A 14732-nucleotide genomic window follows, 5' to 3' on the forward strand; every position below is an offset into this window, starting at 1 on the left:
GATGTCACCTGGGCCATATTTCTGAGCACTGCAAAGTCTCCTAGCCACATACAAGTTTTGTCTGTATTCTTTGAAGCCGGTTTGTGAAGAAGTGGAGGAAATTAAATGTCATAATTCCTGCCTTTAGTTTGAGTAGATCCATGACTATTGTAATCTCAGTCTAGTGCTAGTTGGTTCTATGATGTTACTGCTAGAATGATCAACTACAGCAAAATTATTTACAGAATTAAAGCTATTTCTTTTGTTAGAGCATAGCAGCAAGCAGAGGGGATACTTATGTCTTGATCCTACTGTTGAATCGATACAGGCATATACACTCCCTTGTACAAAGCCCCACTGAAGTCCTATGACTTTAATGGGACTCTGCTTGATTACAAGATAGCAACCAGGCACGCTAAGCAAAACATGGCCATTTCTGAATCAATGTTTTGTAGCTTGTCACAGGGGTTACCACCCCCCTCCCTCTTAACCCCGCAGGAGTGAGGGGTAGGGTGGGCCCGCGTTCTGTTCATGGAGGGGCCCTCCCCTACTCTCGGTCCGTTTGCTCTAGGCCTATAGGGCGTAGTAGGGTTCCCACGAACTGGGAAGTCCCGGTGGGACTCACACCCTCCTACTTATACCCTGGGGCCCTCTGCCTATAGACTCCTATGGCGTCGGGGGGTCCCCTTTGGCCCTACGAATTGGGGCATCATCACGACTCTGCGCCCTGCCAGGAAAGGGGCGTTGGGTACCTCCTCGGTCGGCGGGCTTCTGCAGAGCTCCGGGTGGCTTCTGCGGGCTTCTTCGCAGGCCTCCCTTGACCGGTCCTCGTTGGTCAGAAGCCCCGTCGGTCTGGGCAGGGACACACTCTTCCGGTTTCCCCCCAGTCCCTCTCGGTGGGGGGGACGAGGGGCGATGGCCGCTGGCACGCCTGCCATCCACACCTCCCCCTGGTCCAGCGGCGCTCTCCCCTCTGCATCATCCGCCTCCGTCTCCGCCCAGCAGGTGCGCCCTCCCCCCAGGTGTGCCGGTGCCGTGCTTAAAAGCGGCCACCGGCTTGCCGCGCATGCGCAGCAGCACAGCCGGCATTCCTCCGGCTCCCCGCGAGCCACCCACGTGCGCGGACCCAGCATGAGTGACAGGGTCAGCCCGTTACACACCTTCCCCTCTAAGTCTCGGATTGAGTTTTCTTTTTCCTCTCCTTCTATTGTCCTGGAAAAGAAGTCGGCATTGTTATGTTTCCTACCTGGTCGATGAGCTACCTTAAATTCATAAGGTTGCAAGGCTAGATACCATCGCATTATTTGGGGGTTCGTTTCTTTCATTGAATTCAACCATCTTAAGGGAGCGTGGTCTGTAACTAGGAGGAAGGGAGCTCCTAGAAGGTAATATCGTAGCGCTTCGACTGCCCATCTCACGGCAAGCACTTCTTTTTCAATAGTCGCATATTGGCGTTCCCTAGGAAACAGCTTACGACTCAAATAAAGTATGGGGTGTTCTACTCCTTGTTCTTCTTGTGACAGGACCGCAGCAAGACCCACTTCCGAGGCATCAGTCTGTAAAATAAAGGGTTTTGAAAAATTGGGTTGCGTTAATACCGGAGGCTGGGAGAGCCGGAGTTTCAGTGTTTGGAAGGCTCGTTCGCAGTGTTCCGACCAACTGATTTTTCGGGGTTGGTTACTTCTTGTCAGATCTGCTAGTGGGGCTGCTATCCTTGCAAAATGGGGGACGAACCTCCTGTAGTAGCTGGCTAACCCTAGAAACTGGCGTACTTGCTTCTTCGTGGACGGGGCTTTATATTCTTGTAAGGCCTGTACCTTCCCAACTAGAGGCTTCACTCCCCCCTCCCACCCCCCGACTGTGTATCCGAGGTAAGTTACCTCATTTTGCCCTATGCAGCATTTCCCTGGGTTAGCCGCCAGACCCGCTTTTCTTAACTCCCCAAGTACTGCCTCTACCTGATCTAGATGGTCGGCCCAAGAACGACTATAAATGATGATATCGTCAATATAAGCAGCTGCATATCCCTGGTGATTTTGCATCACTTTGTCCATTAATCTTTGAAACGTGGCCGCGGCCCCGTGCAATCCGAAAGGCATGGTGATAAACTGAAAGAGGCTGAAGGGAGTTGAAAAGGCTGTTTTTTCACGGGATGCTGGAGTAAGCGGGATCTGCCAGTACCCTTTAGTGAGGTCTAAAGTAGATAAATACCTGGCTGACCCTAGCCTTTCTAACAGGCTGTCTACTCGCGGCATTGGATACACGTCAAACCTTGAGATCGCGTTGACTTTGCAGAAGTCTATACAAAAGCGGAGCATTCCATTGGGTTTGGGTACCAAGACTATGGGACTCCACCATTCGCTCTTGGACTCTTCTACGCCTAATTTTAACATGGTCTGGAGTTCTTGCTTAACAGGGTCCCACATCTTGTAGGGTAATGGTCGGATTCCGTTCCATGCTTTCTGGCCTGGTCTGATAGCTATATGGTGGCTAGTTAATGTCGTCCTCCCCGGTAGGGACGACAGGACATGAGCGTAACTTCTCACTAACTGTTGAACTTCTGATCTTTGTTTGTCATTTAAATTGGCGCCCATAACCACGGTATCATATACCCCCACTTCTCCGGGCTCGGGGCCTAGTTCCATTTGGGGAGTTGGGGGCATAATCAATAAGGCCTCCCGCGGCCGCCACTTCTTTAATAAATTCACATGATACACCTTGGTATCCTTCCTTCGTCCCGACAATTTAATTTCATAGTCTACGGGGCCTATCCGTTTCACCACTTCATAGGGGCCCTGCCAGCGTGCTAATAACTTTGACTCTCTTACAGGGAGCAGGAATAGAACCCTATCACCAGGGTTAAACTTGTGCACCTTGGACGTCTGATTAGAGTGTTGCACTTGCCGGGCCTGGGCTTCCAGAAGGTTAGCTTTCGCGAATTCCCAGAGTCGCTGCAACTTTTCACGCAGCTCTATAATATAGGATACGGACCCCAGGGCATTGGACCCCTGGTCTTCCCAGGCTTCCTTAAGTAGATCCAAGACCCCCCGAGGTCTCCTACCGTATAATAATTCGAATGGGGCAAACCCTGTGGACACCTGGGGCACCTCGCGGATTGCGAATAGCAGGGCCGGTAACAGGCAATCCTATTCTTGGGGTTGTTCAGCCACGAATCGCCTCAACATCACCTTCAGTGTCTGGTTGAACTGTTCTACCAACCCGTCGGTCTGCGGGTGGTAGATAGACATGTGCAGCACGGTTACTTTGAACAGCTTGCACAGTTCCTTCATTAAATTCGAGGTCAGGTTAAAATTTCGGAAGGAATCCCTACCCTTGAAAATATTTCGACTAGGTTTTCGGCTAGTGTGGAGGCTAGAGTATTCTTTAGCGGTATCGCCTCTGGGTAGCGAGTGACGTAATCGACCACTACCATAATATACTTGGAGCCCCTCTTGGATCTCTCCAACGGCCCGACTAAATCTAGCCCTATGCGTGTGAAAGGGACCCCCACGGGTGCCTTAGGGGCTGGCTGTAGATTGGCATGCTGACACTCGGGGCAGGATTCGCAGAATTCCCTAACCTCCCGGTAGATTCCGGGCCAAAAGAACCTTTGGATGATGCGTTGCTCCATTTTTTCGCGGCCTAAGTGCCCGGCCCACAGATTGGAATGTGCCAAGTCTAGGACCTTCCAGCGATAGCTTCGGGGTACGAGAAGTTGCCTCCTTTGCTCCCTCCTTCAACACCCTCGACTACTACAAGAGGTCGTTTCCTACCTCGAAATAGGGTCCTTGGGGTTCCCTTGACTCGAGGGCTTGGTCCTCCGATGGCCCGAGGGCTTGCTCCCAGGCCCGACTGAACGTGGGATCCTCCCACTGCGCTTGCAAGAAGTCTTTCCCTCCTAATTCCTCTAACCCTGGGGCGGGATTACTTATCGCCTCACCCTGGGCCCCAACCTGTGAAGCCTCTTCGACTGTCCCCTCTTCCGCGCAGGGTTCCACGGGGTGGCTCCACTCTTTCAGGATCCGGCGGAACCCGGGCCAGTCCCTCCCCAATATGGCGGGGTACACTAGGTCTGGCACCAAGGCCACTCGGCAGTAACTCTCGCCTTGTTGGTCCCGTACCACACCCTGGTCGTGGGGTAGGCCCTCACATCACCATGGATACACTGCATTTGTACCGGTGGCCTGTCGGCCTGGGCCTTGGGGGCTAAGCTGGCCCGGAGCAGCGTCTGACTGCACCCCGAGTCAACCAGCGCAGTAATCTCTATGCCATTGAGCACAATCGTAGCTGTAATGCGGTGGGGGTTCTTCCCCTGGCCCTTCCGCCATCACCTCTTCATATGAGCAGTCCATAAAGGGACAATCTCTTCTAAAGTGGCGCTCCTGGCCACACACAAAGCAAACATTCCAGGGCAGGGTTGGGGCCTGCGGGGTCCGTTCTTCACCCCTAGGTTCCCTTTGCTCGTCCCCATTCCCCAGGCGGGGGGCCAACCCCCGGCCTAAGCCGGCCCTTCGGCTGGATATGGGCCGAAATGGGGAGCTGCTTCTTGGCTCACCCCTGCCTCGGGGCTGTGGCATTCTCGGCTCTCTTTCGGGTCCGCCCCGCCCTACCTTCCAGCCTGGTTCCTTCTCTCCCGGGCCCTCTGCGGCCACATAGTCCTCCTTTAGAGTTACTGCGTCTGCTAGGGCTTCGGGGCGGTGGCGCCAAACCTATCTTTGCGCTCCCGCAGGGAGGATTTGCAAGAACTGTTCTAGTACTATTACCTCTGCTACCTGGGCCCCTGAGCGCTTGTCAGTTTCTAGCCAGCGCTACCCCAGGTTCCTCAGTTTCTGGGCCACGGTCTTGGGGCGGGCCCCTGGGGGGAATCGTTCCGCTCTAAATCGCTGGTGGTACGTCTCGGGGTTAATACCTGTCTGGTCAAGAATGGCTTCCTTGACGTTGTAATAATTCAGTGCTTCTCGGTCTGGCAGCCCCCGATAAGCCGCCTGGGCCGGGCCGGTGAGGTAGGGGGCCAGCAATGTGGTCCAATGCTCTTCTGGCCAGCGGGCCGCCGTGGCCACACACTCGAACGTGACTAAAAAAGCCTCGGGGTCATCCCCCAGGCCCATCTTGGCCAGATGCACCGGCAGCTGGAGGAAATCGGTTTCTTCCCCCGGCCCGTCTGTGGCTACGGGGCCGCCTAGGTTTTCCCAAGCAGCCCACTTTTGGAACCACCGGTCCTGCTGAGACTGGTGTTGCTCCATTAACTCTCAGACTAATTGCTGTTGTTGTTCTTGCTGCTGCGTTGCGAACTGCTGCAGCAGCTGAGTCTGTAGCTGGTGGTTTTGCCGCTGCTGCTCTGCCAGCCACTCTAACAACTATTTTGCCTCCATTCTTCCTTCACCACTATCGGTCACTCGAGTTCCCCTCTGCCGGGGTGTGGGTCTATACCCACATTCTCCACCATCTGCCACAGGGGTTACCACCCCCCTCCCTCTTAACCCCGCAAGAGTGTGGGGTAGGGTGGGCCCGCGTTCTGTTCATGGAGGGGCCCTCCCCTACTCTCAGTCCATTTGCTCTAGGCCTATAGGGCGTAGTAGGGTTCCCACGAACCGAGAAGTCCCGGTGGGACTCACACCCTCCTACTTACACCCTGGGGCCCTCTGCCTATAGACTCCTTTGGCGTCGGGGGGTCCCCTTTGGCCCTACGAGTCGGGGCACCGTCCCGACTCTGCGTCCTGCCAGGAATGGGGCGTTGGGTACCTCCTCGGTCGGCGGGCTTCTGCAGAGCTCCGAGTGGCATCTGCGGGCTTCTTTGCAGGCCTCCCTTGGCCGGTCCTCATTGTCGGAAGCCCCGTCGGTCTGGGCAGGGACACACTCTTCCGGTTTCCCCCCAGTCCCTCTCGGTGGGGGGGACGAGGGGCGATGGCCGCTGGCACGCCTGCCATCCGCACCTCCCCCTGGTCCGGCGGCGCTCTCCCCTCCGCATCCTCCGCCTCCGTCTCCGCCCAGCAGGTGCGCCCTCCCCCCAGGTGTGCCGGTGCCGCGCTCAAAAGTGGCTGCTGGCTTGCCGTGAATGTGCGGCAGCACAGCCGGCATTCCTCCAGCTCCCCGTGAGCCGCCCGTGCGCGCGGACCCGGCGTGAGTGACGGGGTCAGCCCATCACATAGCTCAATTCTGACCTCAGTTAGCAGGTACAACTCCTATTGATGGTAACACTAGTGGCACCATGTAACATAAGCTGTGTCTACATTGGCAAGATTTTGCTCAAAAGCGGCCACTTTTGCGCAAAATCTTGCCACCTGTCTACACTAGCTGAGAGTATTTGCGCAAGAACACTGACCTTGTAATGTACAAAATGAGTGCTTCTTGCGCAAATACTCTGATGCTCCCGCTCAGGGATAAGTCCTCTTGAGCAAGTGTTTTTGCGCAAGATGCCAGTGGAAACAGGTAACATCAATTTCTTGCTCAAGAAAGCCCGATGGCTAAAATGGCCATCGGAACTTTCTTGCGCAAGAGAGCATCTACACTGGCACGGATGCTTTTGAGCAAAAGCAAATCTTTTGTGCAAAGGCACATGCCAGTATAGATTCTCTATTGCGCAAATACTTGTAACAGAAAAACTCTTCTGTTAAAAGTATTTGCGCAAAATCATGCCAGTATAGACATAGCCATAGAATAGAAGAACAGAATGGCACAACTCCCTGAATACTTGACTCTGCATGTATCAGCCTTCATCACTGCGGTAATCTTCAAAATTCTGGTTGGAAACTAACTAAATAGCTAACTAATTAACCAGTCCTCAGTTTGGTGAAAGGGCTTTTGTGCCGTGGAATACCAGTTGGAACACTTTGCTACAAGGCCCTTTAACTGTCAGAATGCATAAGGTGCATAAACAAGACAGCTTCAAACCTGACCATGCTGTGCAGTGTCTTGTCGTCATCACTTCAAAGTTTTAATAGCCATATCATGAAGGGTTACACATGTGTGGAATGGAGGACACTAATTCACCACAATTTTGATTGTGATTGTTATAGAAAATAAAAATGTTTTTATTGTATCTTTTCTCAAGCCACTTGCACAGAAAACCCATTATGTAATTAACATAGCTACTCCAGCAGGAGACGTGTCTTGGACAAAAGTTTGTCATAGATTACAGTGGTAGCTTTTAAATGTCACTTTATGACTATCAAGCAACTGCAGCAATAGTAAATGGACGTGACTTTAGTGTAATAAAAATCTTATTTCCTTTAGGCAGCAAGTGCTGTTCTAAGCACCCGGCCTATCAAAAGTGTGTGATTTTCATGGAATATTAATAATAATTTTTTTGCATTCTTTTCTTCCTATGAAACAGTGTTGAGGAAACTATCTGAACTATCATTGCTAGGAAATTTAAATATTTTTTCCAGCGCTTTCAAAATGTTGTGTCTTCTGTGCATGAAGATGAAAGAACAAGATAATGTAAGGGATGATATTTTCATGATAGCATCGTCTTTACTACATATGCTGTTTTCTGGATGAAGCCAGAGAAAATTAAATTCACTTCTGGCACGGATATCACCTAACTATGAACACACGTACATATATTTTTTGACGCCTGTTTCAAGTTACAAAAAGTTTTGAACAATGATATGTGAAAATTCATTTTACAGTGTTGGGTGGCTCTAGTGCAGTGTAGAATATTAGACTTGTTTTCAAAATGATAAACATTAAGGACATCATTTTACAAAAAAAGATGCTCAAATATCCAGTTATAGAGTGATCTTACGGAAGTGAATAGTTAAACATGGTTCTTGATTCCTGTTTGCCTTTGAAAGGGTTGTTTGTAACCCATAAGCTACTAACTGAGCAAAAGAGCATTCTGAAAAGTAAATGAATCTATGTTAGAGGTTTTCTATTTCATAAAACTGATTGTTTGTGTTGTCATATTATGAAATATGATCCCTAATTTTACTACTCCTAGCCATGCTCCATAGAACCTTAGGGTATATCTACACTGCAAAGTTAATTCGAAATAACAACCGTTATTTCAAATTAACTTTAATAGCATCTATACATGCAAACCACTATTTCAAATTTAATTCAAAATAGCGGAGCACTTAATTAGAATTTGGTAAACCTCATTCTTCGAAGAGTAATGCCTAATTCGAAATAGCTAATTCGAAATAAGTGCTGTGTAGACACTTAATTTGATTTAGCTGGCCTCCAGCCCTTCCTAATTTCCCCTGGTGGTCACTCTGGGCCAAACCAGGAAAACTCCTTTCCTCTCCCCCAGCCCCGGAGCCCTTAAAGGGGTAGACTCTGGCCAGATTGCATGTGCCAGATCCAGGCCTGCCAGCAGTCTTTGTCCCGACCCAGTGGCCCCACCATGATCCGGGCAACCAGTGCCAGCCTGCCATCCCCCGCCCAGTCCCCCAACACCCAGGAGCCAGCCAGGGGTCATAGACACCACACTCTCTCCTGGACTAGTGAGGAGATCATGGACCTCACTGAGGTTTGGGTGCAGGCCCCCAATGTCCATGATCTCTGCACTAGATGGTGGAATGCAGCCGTCTATGGCCACATAGCTGCCACCATGGCCCAGAAAGGCCACAGGAGCACCCAGGAGGAGGTGAAAATTAAAGAGCTGCGGCAGGGGTACGCCAGGGCCACTTTGGGCAGCTCCTCAGCAGGGGAAGATACCTGCTCCTACTTCGAGGCACTGGACCACATCCTGGGGGGCGGTGCGATCTGTGCCACCCCGGGGGGCAGCGAGCCGGGACCAGAGGGCCCTGACCAGGGCGCAGAGGAGGAGCCACCGTGGAGGGTGCCACACCAGCCGGACCCCCGAGCTGTCCCTTGCTTACCATGAATCACTCAGCAACCTGTGCACGTTTGAACACGTGCCCTGCCACCCCTGGGCAGATGGCTCCAGCTGCGTGCCACACAAGGGCTGTGGCCTGATAGCCACACGTGTGTGTGAAGAGACCTGACATGCTCGTGACCCCGGGGTGGGACACAGCAGGATGCCCTCCCTTCACAAGCCCCCTTAACATCTGTCCCCCCACCTCACCCACACTATACACAGCACAGGGGTATGGTTGCATGGTCAGGGCAGCTCCCACTCCCAGGGATAGATGGACATTCCGACCATGTGCAAACAAGCACAGCAGCTCTGACGGTGCAGGGTACGGTCATCCTCACCTCACAGAGGGGGGCTGGGCTTCACCCACAGTGTCCCCAGGGAGAACTAACCACTTCTCTTCTTTCTCCACAGCTGCACCAGCTGCATGTGCAGGGCGCACCACCCCGTCCAGGACATGCTCCCGTACCCGAGGTCTCTGCAGGATGACCACTACACTGCAGGGGTACCGAGAGCAGCAGCTGGGGGTCCTGCAAGCCCTGACCCGCACCATGGAGCAGCGGGCACAGGAAGAATGGGCATACCAGAGGAAGCTGCTTGCCCAGGGTCATGCCATCTGTACCCATCTGCAGACCCTGTTGCAGAGTGTGCTGCCTCGTGCCGCTCCAGCACCTGCTGCCCCCCCCAGCTACCGTTCCTCCTCCGACATCTTCTCCCCCTCCCGCCTCTCTTGCCTCAAACTCCTCACCCTCCTCCTCAGTCTCCACACCCCCCACCTCAACATCCACACCTTCCTCCCCATTCTCCCGGGGACGCTGAGGCCCCCACTCCCGCCGTGCTGGGAGACATGTGGCCCGACGAGACCCCCACCCCTGTGCGCTGAGCTTCCCCTCCCCCTTCCTCCCCTTGCTTCTCCTTTCCAGCTCCCTCCTCCCAGTTTTCCCCCTCCCCTCTCCCACCCTCTTTTCTCCTGCCTCCTTTTCCCAGTCTCCCCAGAGGTTCATCCCCCCTAGTTTTATTCAATAAACCCAGTTTCTATTTTTGAAAAAAAATGTATTTTATTTGACATCAGGAAGGGTGGGTGGGAGGGGTAATGATAGAAATGTAGCTGTGTTAGTCTGGTCTAGCTGAAACAAAAAACAGGACTATGTAGCACTTTACATAGGGACGAGTAAGTGGAAGGACGTGAGGGAGGAATGGGGCACAAGCCCCCGGTGGGGAGGACCAGGGAGGCTCTGAAGGCTCCTCGGGGTGGGCGCTCTCCCGCAGGGCCTCCTGGATCCTGACAACCTCCCGATGGACCCCCCGGATGGCAGCCTGCAGCAAGTGCAGCCGGGCTGATGGCAACAACCCCATGAGATGCACCGGCATGCCCAGGGGCAGCTCTGGCTCCATGTAGCCAAGTGCTGTGGTGTCCCGTGTACGGGCACTCAGGGCATTCCAAGACAGGACTGCTTTGCTGTCCCTCATTGAGGTAGACAAGCAAGCAGGGAACCCTGAGAACTGTCTTCTGGGATGGGGGTAGGGTCCCTTTAAGCATGGAGCTCAGTAACCCTCAGGCAGCAGCCCCACACACTAAGTCCTAACCTGCCGCCCTGCCGGCACTGGTTCCGGCCAGCCTTAACTTCGGTTCAGGATCCACTCGTGGATGCGCTATTTCAAAATAGCAAAACGCTATTTCAAAATAGTTTTTGTGTATAGATGCGTTATTTCGAATTAGCTTAATTTGAATTAACTATTTCGAATTAAGTTAACTTCAATTAACGCTGTAGTGTAGACAAACCCTTACTGAGTACCTTACCCCATTGAAAGGGTAGGTGGAGAGACTACTCATGGAATAAGTGGTTCAGTGAGACTGTGGGTGGAGGAATGGAACCTTATATTTTACAATTTAAGATGACATCATAGATGGAACTTATCCCTCAGAAACAGCTGATCACAGCCAATCATGATTTTTCTGGAATATGTTAAAGCTTTCACTCTACTTTAGTGCAGCTATACCAGCACTTCCTTGCCCCAAGGAACCTTTCTACAAAAAACTGGAGCCCTTACTCTATTCTTCTGAATAAGTGGGTTGTGCCCATGAAAGCTCATGATACCATCTACATTTTTTTGGTAGTCTCTTAGGTGCTGCAGATCTATTCATTGGGTTTTTTTTTAAAGTTTTTATATTTAAAGAGAAGATCAAACCAGGCCCTTCAACAAAAACTGCATTCCACCACTGGGGGAGAATTCCAGTCTTATGCTATTCATGGGTATTGTGAGATTCCAAACATTCTGCAAGTTGCTTTTGCCAGCTCTTTGATGCAAAATCTAGAAGGCACTAAGCAATTTTTAAGCCTGTTTATGATTACACAGACTGTTAATTACAGGTCTGGAACTTACTGGCCTGTTTTTGCTTGGAAATGTACACAGTTTTTGAGATTATTTTGTAGACCTAGCATCACTTGATGCCTCCTTTGTCTTGTCTGCATAGCTAGACACTCTCACTTTCCAGAGACACTTAAGTGTAATTTCAATCAAAATTTTCTTCTGCTCTGCACAATGTCCTATGTATAGTGTTCAATAATGTTGAATCGTTGTATGGAGCTTGTACAAAGTGATTCTGATATTATCAAGAGTAAGTAGTAAGGCACATGAATTTTCCCATAGATGATACGCAAAACCTAGGGGGAGAGAGTTCCTCTTCTTTTCTATCTACACATCTGAAATATTCAGTATATTTGATGAGCTGCTTTTGCACAGTTTTCTATTTTTCAGATTAGAGAGATGAAATTTAGTTTAGTAATGGGGGAGCTTACACAGGCTGTAGAAGTCCCAAGTTCAGTTTCCTCTCTGCCACAGGTATCCTACCTGAACCTGGGCAGTCGTAGCCTCCCTGTGCCTTAGCTCTCCATGGCTACATCTAGACTGGCATGATTTTCCGTAAATGCTTTTAACGGAAAAGTTTTCCGTTAAAAACATTTGCGGAAAAGAGCATCTAGATTGGCACGGACGCTTTTCCGCAAAAACACTTTTTGAGGAAAGGCGTCCGTGCCAATCTAGACGCGCTTTTCCGCAAAAAAGCCCCGATTGCCATTTTTGCCTTTGGGGTTTTTTTGTGCAAAACAAATCTCAGCTGTCTACAATGGCCCTTTTGCGCAAAAGCTTTGCACAAAAGGGCTTTTGCCTGAATGGGAGTATCATAGTATTTCCGCAAGAAGTACTGATTACTTACATGAGATCATCAGTGTTCTTGCGGAAATTCAAGCGGCCAGCTGCTTTTGCGGAAAACCTTTCCAGTCTAGACACAGCCCATCTGTAAAATGGGAATAATTGCACTTTCCCTACCTCAGGGGGCTTGTGGGGATAAATACATTGAAGACTGCGAGGTGCTCAGGTGGCTATGGGGATCATAAAATACGGATAAAGGCTGTGAAAAGGAGTTGAGAGCCCAATTTGGTGGTTAGTGGCACATAGGCAGACTGTTGGGACTACACAAACACCCATTGACTTTAACGGGGCTCTGTACAAGTTATCCATGGCAGGACTGGGACCTTAGATATGAATACCTCTGATCATGATGCCTTTGTAGTGCTTGGCTGTGTATAGAGTAATATTTTTTCATTTTGGATGGTCTGGAAGCATTACCATTACCCTTCTGAAAATGAATATTTCTTGTAGTTTGAAGAAACAGATTGACCAGCCCAGGTAGTCAAGACTTGATTTTATTAATAAAATCCATATTTTTCCTCTTTGAGGTGACAGTTACAAACTTTGGTTCAAAAATAAAAGAAATTCTGAACAGCAAAAGGTTGACTTTTGAAATCTCACTTTTACATGTATTAAATATCAGTTGGAATGAGGCAGTGGAATCTGGTACCAATTAATTTAACAATTTATATAAGAAATAGTAACAAACATTTATTTTCAAGTCTTACATATATTATGAAAAATAATTACAAAAGGATTTGTGTTTTAAAGTTAAAATGTGATTTCTACTCCGTACTACCTGAAAAAAAAAAGTTTAGCTGAAAGGCCAAACCAAACTTTTTGCGAGATTTGGATTGCAAATTATAACAGTTTGGGTCAGAAAACAAGCTCTGTAGGTAGTAGTCCCCTTGTACTTTGCTTTGCAACTAGGTAGAATCACATGACCTAGACATATTGTGTCCCTGGCCTTAACTTGAAATAACAGAGAATTCATATTGATGGGATGGGCAAATAATATATGGGCTATCATGTGGAACTTAGTATCCAGTTCAGAAGCAAATATTCATCATTGATCAAATAAAAGCTATGTAAACACTGCACAAATCCATAAATAGTTGTTTTGAATCAAGTTTTAATATTTATATAGTTCAAAGAAGCACAATGAAAACAAATTCAGATGAGATTTTTAAAAAGGATAACTATAACTACAAGTTACTTCACATAGACTTAAACAGATCTCTGCACATACTCCCCCCCATTTGTCATACACATTTCCTCCACCCAAAATATGAACTTGCTTATTTTTAGGTATATACAGGTATCTTAAGAAATTCTGGAATCTGAAAAGGAAAAAAAAAAGTCTGAGGTAATAGCACCATGGAATACAGCACCTCGGTGGGTGCATTCTTTCTTGAAATTCATTATCACAAAGTAATATTAACAAAGAAGTGTTGTTTTGAGCGTCTTGCCAAAAGATTTTCCAGTTTTTGCCACCTGAAGTTTTGTTGGCGACTTCAAATAACAGAGCTTTTCAACATAAATATATACAAAGGGACTTTATTATTAATCAGAAAATTTAAATTGGTTCACTGGAAATTACAGCTTTATTTTTCATAATACATACACAGTATTGACAACATAGTTTTGCAATTATAAAATAAGAGCCAGATGCAATTCAGAGACACATGCAAGTTTTGGAAATGGACACAGAAAAAACAGTATAGTACTGTACATAGAATAATTACAATTTATTAAACACACCTCCTTAGCACCTCTTTGTTGAAATGGAAGGAGCACCATTCATTTTTTACAGCACCAAGGAATCCAAAGGGAATATTCATAAAGTTAATCCTATGTTGTCTGTCTCTGCCACACCCTTTTATGTCCTCACGATTTGCCAAATAAGTTTAAGTCATGTGATTCTGGCCCTACAAGGGCAACGAATATTTCCTAGATAAGACATACGTACCCAGCATGACATTTTTTCTATGCCATCCTTAATCAAAACTTGCATGTGGCATGAAGTGGGTTGGTGGCACCAAGACACAACTTGTTTGCCGATCTGCTCAACTGCCCTATACTTAACCGAGGAAACAGACGGGACCAACTTCAAATCCAAACTTCTGGTTCTGGTCACCAAAGTCATTAATCATCACATCAACAATAGGCACTTGGTCTATTTTAGGTGTATTGATTTCAATGACAGTCTTTCCATAGCCTTTTCTTGACTGTGAAAAGAAAAAGGCAAAAGAAAATTAAAAAATGGTTATACATAAAAGCTGCAATGTTATAGATCTTTCACAAATTAACTTTACAATATGTACTGTAATTATACATAACTGGCCTCCCGTGTACTGAACAGTATGCACTAATGCCAGATGTTCCTAATAAGATGGTTTTGAGTTCTTTTCTTTTTTTGAAAATTATTTTTATCTTCTAAAAATGCTAATGTGAAACCGCTGATTTTTTTAAAAGAGAAAGTGATTGAACATCACAAAAAGCTCTGGGCTAAAATAGGTCCTCTCACTGGAAAAATCTATGAGAATTTTAAAGTCCCTTGGAGAATCCTGAGTACTAATGCAGTAGCTGGTGAGTATATTTTGGGGGACTGTGGAGATTTCACCCTCATGAAGAGGCCAGTAATCCGGTCTGGGGACAATAACTGAGATACTGTGCACTTCCCAGGACAAAGGCTGTAACCTCCTTACAAAGTGCTACAGCAGCTAGCTGGAAATTCTAA

At 48.4% G+C, this 14732-nt stretch overlaps 1 protein-coding gene across 7 annotated transcripts in view; it reads right to left on the reverse strand.

Annotated features, from left to right (window-relative positions):
- Positions 1–12489: 12489 nt before the first annotated feature.
- COL11A1 (collagen type XI alpha 1 chain) overlaps positions 12490–14732 on the reverse strand; it is a 262532-nt gene continuing 260289 nt past the window's right edge. For all 7 annotated transcript variants that reach the window (XM_075936624.2, XM_014571895.4, XM_075936623.2 and 4 more), the window contains one exon: positions 12490–14220. In XM_075936624.2, coding sequence (XP_075792739.2) covers positions 14074–14220 — 147 coding nt within the window. In that variant the 3' untranslated portion in view covers positions 12490–14073. The remainder of the gene's footprint in view (positions 14221–14732) is intronic.

This window comes from Pelodiscus sinensis, chromosome 9 (assembly GCF_052426305.1).
Source record: "Pelodiscus sinensis isolate ZL-2025 chromosome 9, ASM5242630v1, whole genome shotgun sequence".
In the NCBI taxonomy this organism is placed as follows: domain Eukaryota; kingdom Metazoa; phylum Chordata; order Testudines; family Trionychidae; genus Pelodiscus; species Pelodiscus sinensis.